This window comes from Crocuta crocuta, unplaced genomic scaffold (genome assembly GCF_008692635.1).
Source record: "Crocuta crocuta isolate KB4526 unplaced genomic scaffold, BGI_CrCroc_1.0 scaffold4, whole genome shotgun sequence".
In the NCBI taxonomy this organism is placed as follows: domain Eukaryota; kingdom Metazoa; phylum Chordata; class Mammalia; order Carnivora; family Hyaenidae; genus Crocuta; species Crocuta crocuta.
In genome coordinates, this window is record NW_027529996.1 from 5,505,200 (window position 1) to 5,517,747 (window position 12,548).

Below are 12,548 nucleotides of genomic sequence, written 5' to 3' on the forward strand. Positions count from 1 at the left end.
AATGATATTTTATTTATATTTTTATTTTTATGTTTTATAGGTATATAGTATATTATTTTTTTATTTTAATAAAATTTTACCACAATTTTATTATTTACTTAGTCATCTGTTTAGCCCCTGCCCCTGCTGGGCCGTGAGTTCTTGGGAACAAAAAAAAATCACTTTAAAAAAAATAATCTTTGTATTTCCTGGACCTAGCACAATGTCTGATATATTCGTATGATACATACATGCATACACTTATTGAACATGCAGGTGTCTATTCTACAAAGATGAATAAGGGATGGCCAGCTCAAGGTTCGAGACACAAACAGGAAATTTCAACAAGGTATCATAATGGGCTGTAATAGGGATCACAGTGCTGTGCTATGCAGTGTATGGTGGTAGAGCAGTGTCAGAGAGGCCTTCCCTGGAGGAAGTGGCCTCTACTGAAAAATGAGGAGATATGCAGTTGCGCAATGATTGCCTGCCCCTCCCTCCCCGAGGACAAAATGATTCACTGAGGCCCTGAAACCAGGAGTAAAGGGATGAGGGCCGGTCATCCATGCTGACCCTGCTCCACAACCCAGGGAGGCAGCTGGAGAACTCTGAGGCTTCTCAGTGTGGCGACAACCCTCCTTCACCACAAGGCTCCTCCAAGCTCAGCATGGACAGAGGACGGGGGTTCTCAAATACACTTCCTGGTCTGCTTCCCCCATTCGAAAAAGTTGATAGATTAGCTTTCCTTAAGTTCTCCTTCCATTAAGTCTTCTGAACTCCCTGACCTCTAGTGACTCTTGAATGTGTAGATCAGATTCTAGCATTTGATTTGGCAAAAAATGACACGCTTCGTTATTTCGAATCCAGGATGTTGAGACTGCACTAGGACTTGCACTATGAACTGTCCTCTCCTCGTGATATCAGGTGCCTGGCCTCCCTGAGGGCGAGAACGGGAAAGGAAGCATGTCGATGAGAATGCATCTCTATTGCCCCAAGTCTGTGAATCCTGGGCAAGTTACCTAATTCCTCAGGTTCAGTTTCTTTATCTGCAGGAACGGGATAAAGTGATTTATTTTGCAAAGTAGTTGCCTGTGGAGATTAAATAATATAAACAGAGAGCAAGCAGCAGAGTCAAACTTTCTTTTCTCCTTCTTGCCTCTATTTCTCTCCTTTCTCCATTAAAGCTTCACACATTTGTCTTTTGTGATGACTTTTCTTTTCACTGCTGCTTGGAACTTTCACCTATTTGAAAACACACCGGGTTTTAATAGAGTTAGGATGAGGGCTGCTGTGTGTGATTGACCAAGAGGCCCAAACAGCCCTCCAAGTTTGGGAACCCCAGAAGCAGATCCTGTGGATCTGAATTCAAGTAGTTTATTTGGTAAATAAACTAGGAAATCCCAGGAAGCACTGAAAAGTTAAGAGGTATAGAAGGGAAAGAAGCCAATTTGGGGAATGTTAAGAAGCAGGTTATCGCCATGGTAAAGTAGAGTTCAAGTCTGCTGGGGACTCTGGGAGACCCTATAGCACCTGCCCCAGGGCTGTCTGTCGCAGCCAAGGGCACGGGTGCCAGGGTATTAATCCACCAACAGCTTTGTCACTGGGTGTGGGCTTCTGGGAGCAGGGCAGAAATGTTAACTCCCACATGCCTGCCCAGAGAAAGGCATCAAGCAGTTGCATCTGTATGCAGGAGGAAACCTCTGGCATATAAAGAGTGCTGAGCTTCAATGGGCTATAGATGGGGCAGCATGTGTCCCCTAAAGACTGCGGAAAAGGAAATTAGGGAGGCTTGTTGTGAAGTGCAGGGCAGGAGAAATAAATTAATGAATTTGGTGCTTGTTTTATTGGGAACACATAAGAAATCAGAAACAATTAGAACAATATGAGCTAGGTAATTAAGATGTAAAGAAAAGGGGCACCTGGGTGGCTCAGTCAGTTGACCATCCAAGTTTTGATTTCACGTCAGGGAATGATCTCAGGGTTGTGGGATCTAGCCTTGCATCAGGCTCCGTACTGAGCATGGACCCTGCTTGGGATTTCCCTCCTGGGATCCCCCCCGCCCCACCTGCTCATGATCTCTCTCTCTCTAATAAAAAAATTTTTTTAAATGCAAAGAGGAAAACTAGTCACTATTTGCAGGAAGGAACATTGAAGTTTGCAGAGGACAGCAAAGCTAAGCAGTGAAGCCACTCTAGGAAGGTAACGCTAATATTTGTATGTCTTTGCATTGCAACTTCCATCTTCATCTGCCCAACTTCTATTCATCCTTCAGGTCTCGGCTTAAACATCACCCCCTCAGAGAAGCATTCCCAGATCACTACCATAGCCCCTAGACCCATATTTGCACACCCAGCACACAGCATAATACCCGGCCCATAACTAGCATCCAATGTAATTTTGCTAGATGCATCAAACCTTTTAGTCTCTCTTCATGCAAACTGTGAATGTGCCAATTCTGCATTTGCGCTGACTAAGTTAATCTTTGCTAATCAAGAAACTACTACACACCCAGTGCCTAGGAGAGCCTGGCAATGAATATTAGAAAGTACTCAAATGCTGTTTCACGAAGGAATGACTGACACCCAAAAGAATGCTGGCTTTATTCTACACACAGGCAAGACTGCTGGCTTCTTAGGACCAGTTAGTTTCCTTATTTGTAAAATGATAAGGTTGGCCGATGGCTCCACTTCAGCAAACATTCCTGGGTGCCTAATTAATGCACTAGTGCTGGGAGCTGGGTGTAAGCTACAGTCCCTGCCCAACAGCCTCCCCAACAGACAAACTACTAAACAAATACATAACCTAACATTTAAACACTGCCATTTACTGAAAGCCCTAAAGTCTCAGGCATTTATTCAAACACACTGACTCTAAATGCAACAACCCTGTGTATTTAGTAGAATGCCGTTTTACAGATGAGGAAACTGGTCTCAGCAGGGTTAAATAACCTCACCAAGGTGTTATCAGCTGTTAGGGGGGAGAGACAGGAGGCAAAGTTGGGGCTGCTCTGAGTATGCCAAAACCCTACACCCTGAGGTCCAGGTAACAGAGGTCACTGCAGGTGAGGGCCTTGTACCTGCAAAGGAATGGCATGGCGCTGCTGTGTAGAGGGAAGGAGGCTGAAGACGAAAACCCAGGACAAAAAGATAACGTCCCCAGGTCAGTACACAAGTAGCCTGTGATATGGGTGGGCAGGTGGTTCAGAAGAAGACTCAAGTGCAACCAGGCCACACAACTAGTAAAATGGCAGGGTGGGAATTCAAACTAGGTCTGACTCCAAATGATGCCCTTTCTACCACGGAATGCTCTAACATCCCACACTCTCCCCTGTTCTAAGTGCTTGATGTTCTTTCTATAAGACTAAGGAAGGTAAGAGTTCAACCTGACTTACAATGGGAAAAGAATTCAATCAGGGCTAGAGAGGGAGGGCTGGCAGGGAGAAGGAGTAAAACAAAGATGCTAAGAGCTATCAAGCAGGCTGGCTCCCAAAAGGAAGGATCAAAGGCCGAAGAAATGCACAGCCCCAGCTAGCAGCCAACTCCGTCAGTTGATCACAAAAGGACACTGACCATAGGGCCCCTCGCTAGAGGTGCTGAAGCCTGAGACTGGCTGCTGTCCAAGCAGATGGGGCAGAAGTCTGTCTTCCAGCTCCAGCGGCTGGTATCCAGGCTTGCGATACGCTTAATCTAATTTTACTTGTCATTCTTAATTCTGCAAACATCAACCATCTGTTTCCTGGATTCCTGACTCCTCTGCTGTCTGGTCTGTTTGCCTGAGCAGATGGGAGAGTCCAGAGCAGGACTTTCCTCCACTTACCTCTTTTACCCCCACAAGGCTGCACACCAGCCCTGCACAGAAAAGGAAACAATTAATCCCACAGCCAGCAGGCTTAACTACAGGAAGGCTGTTAAACATACTCTGGAGCCACGAAGGGGCAAAAATTGGCCAGATTCACAAACCTGCTGGGCGTCACCCTCAGCCACCATCATTTCCACTCACCCATCATGTGCAAACTCAGCTGTCCACGTCTGTTAACTCTGTCACTGCCCATGCCTCAAACTCCTCTGGGGCGAGTGGCTTATTGAAGAATTTCCTATGCAGGAGATCTTTGCAATCTCTGCAGTATAGGTTACTCATCTTACTAAGCATATTTATTTCTCGCAACATCACCCACACTTAGATTCAAATTAAAATTCCAAATCTTAATCATAAACAAAACTCTGACTCTCGAAACTGCTCCTCTCCTTCAGAATGGATAAACAAATTATACTTAGAATAAGCTGGCACTGGGATTTATGCCTCCTGTTTCCGATGTTTAAGGGTGGGGGCCCACTTCACGTTTGCCTGTGCTAGCTTGTTTTAAGTATTAACCCATGCTTCCTTTCTGAAAAACCACAAACATTCTGCCATGCTGCGATGAGTTTTCCTTCGTCTGCCCACAGATCATCAAGACACTAGACCATACTAACTCTTGGCATTTTGGGTTTTGTTTGGCCAGGTGGACAAAACTTAAAGCAAAGCACAGTAAAACAAAAACAGGGTCCCCAATGACTCCCTCAGTCCCACAGCCCTTTATTTCTGTAAGAAACTTGCTCAAGCCTGGAATATGGGAAGAGGAGTGGAAAGACCATGGAAACTGGGATTTGGAGAATAAGGTAGAGTAAACATGCTCTGTAAGAGATCTGAGAGGTCTTTAGCCTGTTATGTTCACTGCTGTACTACTAACCTCTAGAATGCTCAATATTATTGGCTGCATGAATATATGAAAGGAAGCTACCGGGCAAAGAAGGGATGCCCTAAAGGGCCCCTTAAAGGCTCTTGCAGAGCGGAGTTTTGAGAGCTGGGGGCTGAGACCCATTGGTGAGTGAGGAAATTAATTTAGTTGGAGCAGCCTTGTTTTGAAAGAATGGAATGGAACACAATAGGAGGTATCTTAGCAAGGGGAATTATAGTTTTGTGAAATTTCTGTTTCAGGCACACACCCAGGATTGCAATGTACAATATATTTCTTACTGGTTTAAAAAACAAAAAATTGGAGGAGAAATGTTTGCCTGTGAGCATTAAAAAGCAGATTCCCATGCTCAAGGCAGGACTTCTTGGATCAGAATCTCAGGAATTTTGCACTTTGAACAAGTTCCTTTGGGGATATCAGCAGACACCAAACTTTAGAGGCTCCAGTCCGAGAACCACCGCAAGCTCTGGAATGTCAAGCAGTTTAACAGTCATGGAAAAGCTAATCAACAAATTAGTTGACCAGTGTTTTTATGGCCATCTTGTTTGGGGGGGTGGAAGGCGGGGAGAAAAGGGACCAAGACAGGCATTAAATGACATGAATAAAATGAAGTTGTCCTGTTTGGGCTTGTTCACTGACCTCGCTACTGGGCCACTTACTTCCAATTCCTTCCATCCACTCACCCCGAGGGCCAAACAGACCTGTCCTGATACAGGTTTGCCACACGGTTTTTATCTTTCAAAATAAAAAGATGACAAGGACTTAGCTGCCAGATGTGTGCGAGTCTGGCTGGGGGCCAGCAGGGAGACTGCTGAGGGAAGAACCAGGAAAAACTCACAGCCCAGGGCCACTGTCATCAGATCACTATATAAAGCAGGTGTGGCCTATTCTGCCCTAATCTTGGCAGAGCCATTAGCCACCTGTCTTGACAACTGCAGACAATACTCCCTGGAATGACGATCCATAGACACTGTCGGCCCACGGGGACTCCTCTACCCAGCTGCCCCTCATCCTGCATCAGTGATTCTACTTCTCCACACTCCATGCCTATTAGCCAGTCTATATTGTGTGCAATTCCACAGGCATACCATGTAGATGATTAGCTTCCCTCCCTGCCGTCTCTTAGATAGTAACAAACATAAAAATAAAACTTTTTTTTCTCTTTTTGCTTCAGACATATATATTTGAGGTCATTTTTAACAGTGTAGATGTACTGATTGGACTGTTTCCAGATTTTCCCTCTCTCCTCGGAGCCTCCACTTTTGCTGAGTGGAAGGAGGAAGATTGTCCACATCTGCTGGGAATCACCTTGGAGGCCCTTCTGCACCTGGGAAGTAGTACCTGGCTCAATTTGGCACAGGGGCTCCCTTCCTCTGCCCTCCTTTAGCATTTACTACCTAGACTGCTCATCGGATGCTAGTGTTATAGCCGCCATCTTTTGCTGTGAGCTTCTCTTAGTGTGTATTGTCTTTTCTCCTCAACTTGACTTGCAATGTCCAACAAGCCAGCAACCATCCCTTAATCTTCTCTCATTTCCATAGTGCCTTGCTTAAAAAAGCCTTTTTTATTTGTACATCTCCATCTCTATCTCTGTGTATGAATGTGGAAGGACATACAGGAATCACACTCCACATTTAAAAGCAATTGGCACTGGACGAGTTAATCAAAATCTGCTCATCTTAGCAGAAAGTGTCTTTCACCACATTTGGTTGGACAAACACCAAATTGCTAGTGCTACACTCCAGACGCTAAAAATAAAGTAGCGCCTGGGTGGCTTAGTTGGTTAAGCGTCCGACTTTCGCTCAGGTCATGATCTCGCGGTTCGTGGGTTCGAGCCCCGCGTCGGGCTCTGTGCTGACTGCCAGCTCAGAGCCTGGAGCCTGTTTCAGTCTGTGACTCTCTCTCTCTCTGACCCTCCCCTGCTCACTCTCTCTCTGACCCTCCCCTGCTCACGCTGTCTCTCTCTCTCTCTCCTAGAAATAAATAAAACATTAAAAAAAAAAGTAGCATTTAATTCTGAAGGAAAAATTCCATACTAACAGGATCAGGCTAACAGGACTAAGGACAAAAGAAAAAGTGACATAGCTTCCCAAATCAGTGTCAGAAATTTTGTTGACCAAATTAACCGGGTTTACTTATTGCGTGTTATGTACACACAGCATGCTAAGAGTTTTATGGGCACTCTTTCCCTTAATCTTCACAGCAACCTATGAAGTGGGTATTATTATTTGATTTCACAAAGAAATGAAGGCAAAGAGAGCTCAAATAACTTCCCAAGGTTGGTAAACAGCAGAATTAGGATGCAAAGCCAGATCGGTCTCACTTGATCACAATCCTTTATTCCCTTTTCAATTAATTCACCCCCTCCCTTGATGTAGATTTCCCAACTATAACCTGTAGGTTCTCATTTTCTCATTCCTAATGAGGGTCGAACCCCAAAACAACAGACTTTTGAAAGAAAAAACCAACCAATCCTTCTTCAAAGATAGTCAAATGAAAGGACTGAGGAACATACGTACTTACCTTGGCTCTACAAGACTTTGTCTTGAAGTTTTTTAATCTGTCTCTTCTTCTCCATTATCACCCACCCAATTCCTGTTTAGACTCTGATCACCTCTTCTCCAGACTACTTCAACGGCCTAGTTCCATCAACTCTAACGTCAGAACTTATCCAGAACATGACCACACTTATTAACACCCCCACACCTCTTAACAAAGCTTTGAGCTTCTACCCCTGACCCTCTACAGTTTAATCCCAACCCATCAATGTGTCCTTTTAAAAGGTCACATCACAACTCTGCTCAATACTAGCTCTAGCCTTATCTCCCACTACTCAACCCTTAGCTCATTCCACACATGGCTTCCTTCTTTCTTGAGCTAACATGACATGCTTCTGCCCCAAGGTCTTTGCATTGCCTATACCCTCTGTTTGGGACCCTTTTCTCCAAGACATTTGCATGGCACTTCACCACACTTAATGCCTTTGCTTAAAAACCTTGTGTCTCAGTGAAGCTTTCCCTCGATACCCAGTTTAAAATTGCAATCCATGTTCTCACCCCAGGACTTCCAACTTGTTCTGTTTGTTTTTGGCCATGACATTTATTACTTTCTAACATTCTACATACCACATTTATTATGTCTATTGCATCCTCTCTCTTCAACAGAAGGTTAATGTGGGCAGGAATGTTTATGTGTTTGTTGCCGAATCCCTAACACCTAGAACAATGCTCAGCACACAGGATGTGGTCAGCAAAAATGTGTTGGCTTAATGTTTTAAACTCTTAGTTAGTTCTTAGTAGTTAATTCTTGATAGTTCTTACCAGCGAGAAAAACTAATAACCCCATGTCATTGTACTATTTTTACCTTGGGGCTTTCTGCACTCTTGGGGTTCTTATCCACTCTGGGAGACACTCATTGACCTGTTTGAAAAGTCTGGGGATAATGAAAAAAAAAAAAAGTATGGGGATAGGGAGCTATCAAAGCGAGAAATGATATGGTAAGATCTACATTTCAGTCAGTCTGCTCTAGCTCTGGGGGTGGACTCACAGAGGATAAGCCTGGAATTATGAGTCCATTCCAATATTCAGGCAAGAGATAATGAGAGCTTGATAAATATCCTGGAGACAAGAGGGAAAGGTTCAATGACTGGCTGGATGCTGGAGGATGGTGGAATGGGACTGATCCTCAGTTTTTGGCGGGGTGACTGAACACACATGCTGGCAGTAATGTAGACACAGCATACCAGAAGAATCCCACTTGGGAGGGACCTGGGGAGAGAAGTCCCTACACATAGCTTAACATTCACTTTAGCAATTCTTTGAAAATCACTAAAGTAATTAGGGCAAAAACAAAAACCCACCAAAACCCCAAAACCAAAAAACCTCAACTAAGGCTACAGAGCAGAATACAAACAACAAAAAAATCCTACAAGATTATTGCTTATGTCCCCATTTATCAGTAGCACTGAGCTGGCCTTTGAACATGCAGATTCCCTTCAAAGGAAAGAGGCAGGAATGTCTTCTGGGTTAAAATTTCACATGGGTTAAAAGTCAACTGTGCATCTGAAAATATATATCTACCAAGATTCCTGTAGATTTTGGTGACAATGAGTTGCCCCATTTCTTACGAAAACGACTTCAGAAGTAGGCAATTTTAAAAGCTGCCATCCTAAAGATCGCTAAACAAAGATTACCAATAAAATAGTTCAATCCAACTCTTAGGCGACCACCAGTTTTACCCTCATACCTTACCTGGAAAGTTGTCTCTATTTAGCTTAGGTCTGCGGACTATCACAAAATCCTTGTCATTCCCCTTGCTCTTCAGCCGTTTTCGAGGGGGGCTCTGAGGGTGGCCCAGGTTTGAGAGCAGTTCCTGGGGGATATTCTCACTGTCCACCTCTTCTTTCTCCAGGGCGGAGACCCCCATGCCTGACAACAGTTCAGAAGTCTTGCTAGAATCCCATCCCCATGTGAAGCTGGTAGTAACGTTGCTACCCTGGTCGGGAATCTCCTGAAGGTGTTTCCTGCAAAAATGCACAAAAGCCCTGTTCTTTCAAAAAACACACCCGTAAATAATTAAAAGATAGGCCTAAATGAGACTGCAAGTTATGCAATGCAGAAAACTTTCACAGTGGCTTATAGAATTGCATTTAAGCGGCGGCGGTGAGTTTCCAACGAGGAAAGAGAAAATAACCGAACAAATCAAAAAGGCTTTTTGATTTACGATCCCGTAGAAGGCCTCAAGAATGTCTTAAAGTGGAGGAGACAGACAAGAGGGAGGGCAATCTTACAGCAACTGAAAGTAAGGAAAGCTCAATAAGGGAAGTAAAAAAAAAAAAAAACCGCACGCTGATCACCGCACTAAAGCATCCAACCATCCACGATTTCCCAAAGAAGGGACTAAGCAACTATTCACTTTACAGCATTAGTAATATATTAGCAATTAGCAATATTCGCGGCCTAAAACAATTAAGACGGCTCATGCACGTTGTGCTCCCTTTTGCAATCGGTTTACCTGTGCATGGCGTCTAAAGGTTCTGGAGTTTTAAATGGGTGCATTAATTGCAGAACTGCCCGCCTCCGGGATTCCCGCTTTGGCGCGCGGCGGCTCACGGCGTGCTGCTCCGACCCCCAGCAACAAGACCCGCGAACTCTAGCAACGTTCCATCCTCGCCGCGCGCGCAGGGCTCTTCTACTTGCTCTTCTCCGCCGCGGCCGTCTGCAGCCCCACTGCCTGCTGGGAACTGTAGTTTCCGCCCTGCCTCGTAGTCCCGCAGGCTCTCCGCTACTTCCTTCCTTGCTACTTTACCCGCCTTCGAGATACCCACAACCCCTCGCGGCTGGGGGCTGGGCGACTCATGGGGTAGGCGGGGAAGCGGAAGTGGGCGGCGCTCCGGTTGGCTGGGAAATGTCAGGCGCTTGACTGGGGACGGGATTTCCTTACGGCGGAGCTTGCAGGCCTTCTAGTGATCGTCATCGCCGTCTCCTCGGAGCGTGGGTCCCAGATCCTGAACGATTGTGGCCGACGCGGTGTTTCCCGGTCCTTCCAGATGCTGTCTGGCGAGATCGGACGGTGAGCCCGATGGGGAGAGCGTGAGGCACTGTGGGGTCGAAGGTCTGAGGCCGAGAGCAGGCGGAGATCAAGAGGACCTCGGAGACCCCAAACAACCGCCGCCGCGGCCCTAAGTTCCCGGCCACGGAGAGGAGGCGGTAGCCCGGCCCTCTGGCCAGGTGAGAGGTTGGGGGCCGCGGGCGTCACATGTACCCTCCCATCAGCCGAGAAGCTGCTTCCTTCATCGGGGAGAGGGTGACCCTTAGCACTGGGTCTGCGGACAGGATCTTTTCAACAGTTAAACAGGCACTAATGATAACGAGGGTCATCTCGACGGCTTGGCGTGAGGGTCAAGTCAGATAACGCTTGGGAAAGCGTTTTGTAAACAAAAGCGCAGTTCGAACGAAAGGCGAGGCGGTGTTGTGGTTTCAGGGAAGCAGGAGAACAGTGGTTTCCGTGTGCTGTGGGTAGGCTGCGCAGAGCCTTTCAGCCTGGTCGAGTTTCATAAATGCTAGCAAGGGAACAAATAAGGGGACTCTATGTTTGCAAAGGGCTTTAGAGAGCAGTTCTAGGGACCACTTGCGGGGCCCTTCGGTTCGTAAGACCCGCTACGTCTGGTTGCGTCGTAGTCTGAAAACAAGCTGCTTCTAGCCTGTCTCCGCGGGGAAGAGTTTGGAGGCGGCTGGAGGAGGGAGTGTGCCAGATTCCAGGTAGGATGACCGTGCGAAATCTGTTGTGCACACTATATCATAGCTGTGACCCGTGGAAAACAGTGGAAGAGAGAAGAGGAATAAATTCCAACCCTAATAAAAATGGAGAGGATTTATGAAGTTCGGAAGTAAGCAGACCCGCGTAAACACAAAAATATTAAGAGTATTACTTGGTATGTTGGATGACATACCTTAAAAAATAGTATGACATACAGTAAAAAAAAAAAAATCACTTTTTGTTGGATTTAAACGTAAAACCTCTCTTGCCCAGGTATGTGTTTGTTTCAGCTTGGTGCTTAGCTTGAAAATGACCACTTCTTGATTGAGTAAGATATTGACGAACCTTTAGTTTTTTCTTGAAAGTAAGCAAAATTGGCGTAAAGATGGGATGTGCTCACAAATTAATTTTGCCTTAAACACTGTGAAAATACTGAATTGTATTTTCAATAGGCTGAATTGTCACAATTCATTAAACTGATGTTATGGAAAATATTTTTAAATGCAATATTCTGATTTTTTATGTCAAGTCACCTTTATGTTACTTTGGCTAAGGAGAAAGCAGTTGCCTGGGTTTGGAATCTACATCCTTTCCCTTAAATTGGCATCTCGTTAGAAAAAATAATTTATCAAACAAAAAGTTATAATCTCCCTCAAGAAAGACAGAGGGAATGTATCTGTTAATGGAGGAGAAAGAAAACAAGAAAAAATTTTAAATGTCATGATGAGAATAAACAACATTTTGAGATATAAAGCAGATCTTATAGGTAGGAAGATGTAACGGGATGATTTTGAATTTAAAGATGAGAAATATTCTAGTGGTAGGATTTCACAAGTATTTACCTAGGAGCCAGGGAACGTTTCTAGTTCTCAGAATACTTGATATATCTGAATTGGTGGACAGGAGGTCCTCTATAGGACTTCAGAGAGAGCCTGTCAACTTTGAAAATCAGTCTTCAAATTCTGTAATAGATATCTTACTAACAGTTTGCCTTGGCAACAGAAAAATATTAGCTTGCTGAAATAGGAATCATTTTTTTCTGCATTTCTTCTAATCATGGCTGTTTTCTATCCATAGTAAATAAAAATTTAAATTGGTACATGTGTCTGTTTGGTATAAGGAATTGTGTCCATTGAAGAGATTATTCGCTACATAGGTAATTGCTGTCTCGTCTCTTCAAGAATTACACGTGATTGCTACCAATACGGATTTATTTTTCCTGATTAATTTTATTTATTTAATTTTGCTCAGCACACCCCATGTCCCATTTTAGTGGAGAAGTGTGAATATATTCCTAAAACTAGAATTACTATATCAGTATCTAGGACAAATGAATTACAATTGTTTTATCTCTGCAGATGACATTAGAGTAATTTTTAGGACTCTTTGGAACCTTGAGATAGAATACAAAGTGACTTTGGGGTTCCTGGATGGCTCAGGCTTGATTTCAGCTTAGGTCATGATCTCATGGTTTTTGAGATCGAGCCCTGCATCAGGCTCAGCCCTGGGCATGGATGGGCATGGAGCCTGCTTAAGATTCTCTCTCTTTCTCTCTCTCTCTCTCTCCCTCCCCCTCCC

The 12,548-nt window shown here is 44.6% G+C and overlaps 2 protein-coding genes across 8 annotated transcripts in view; one reads left to right on the forward strand and one right to left on the reverse strand.

The window, feature by feature from the left end:
- Positions 1–9,932, reverse strand: part of SKP2 (S-phase kinase associated protein 2) — a 32,592-nt gene extending 22,660 nt beyond the window's left edge. The window contains exons 1-2 of the mRNA XM_077763485.1: positions 9,726–9,932; positions 8,963–9,234 (exon numbers count right to left, since the gene is read on the reverse strand). Coding sequence (XP_077619611.1) covers positions 8,963–9,234; positions 9,726–9,769 — 316 coding nt within the window. The 5' untranslated portion in view covers positions 9,770–9,932. The remainder of the gene's footprint in view (positions 1–8,962; positions 9,235–9,725) is intronic.
- Positions 9,933–10,119: 187 nt separating this feature from the next.
- LMBRD2 (LMBR1 domain containing 2) overlaps positions 10,120–12,548 on the forward strand; it is a 48,317-nt gene continuing 45,888 nt past the window's right edge. For 6 of the 7 annotated variants that reach the window (XR_013334978.1, XR_013334979.1, XM_077763486.1 and 3 more), the window contains exon 1: positions 10,120–10,441. The gene's annotated coding sequence lies outside the window, so the exon portion shown is untranslated. The remainder of the gene's footprint in view (positions 10,442–12,548) is intronic. The other variant, XM_077763487.1, reaches the window with a different exon arrangement.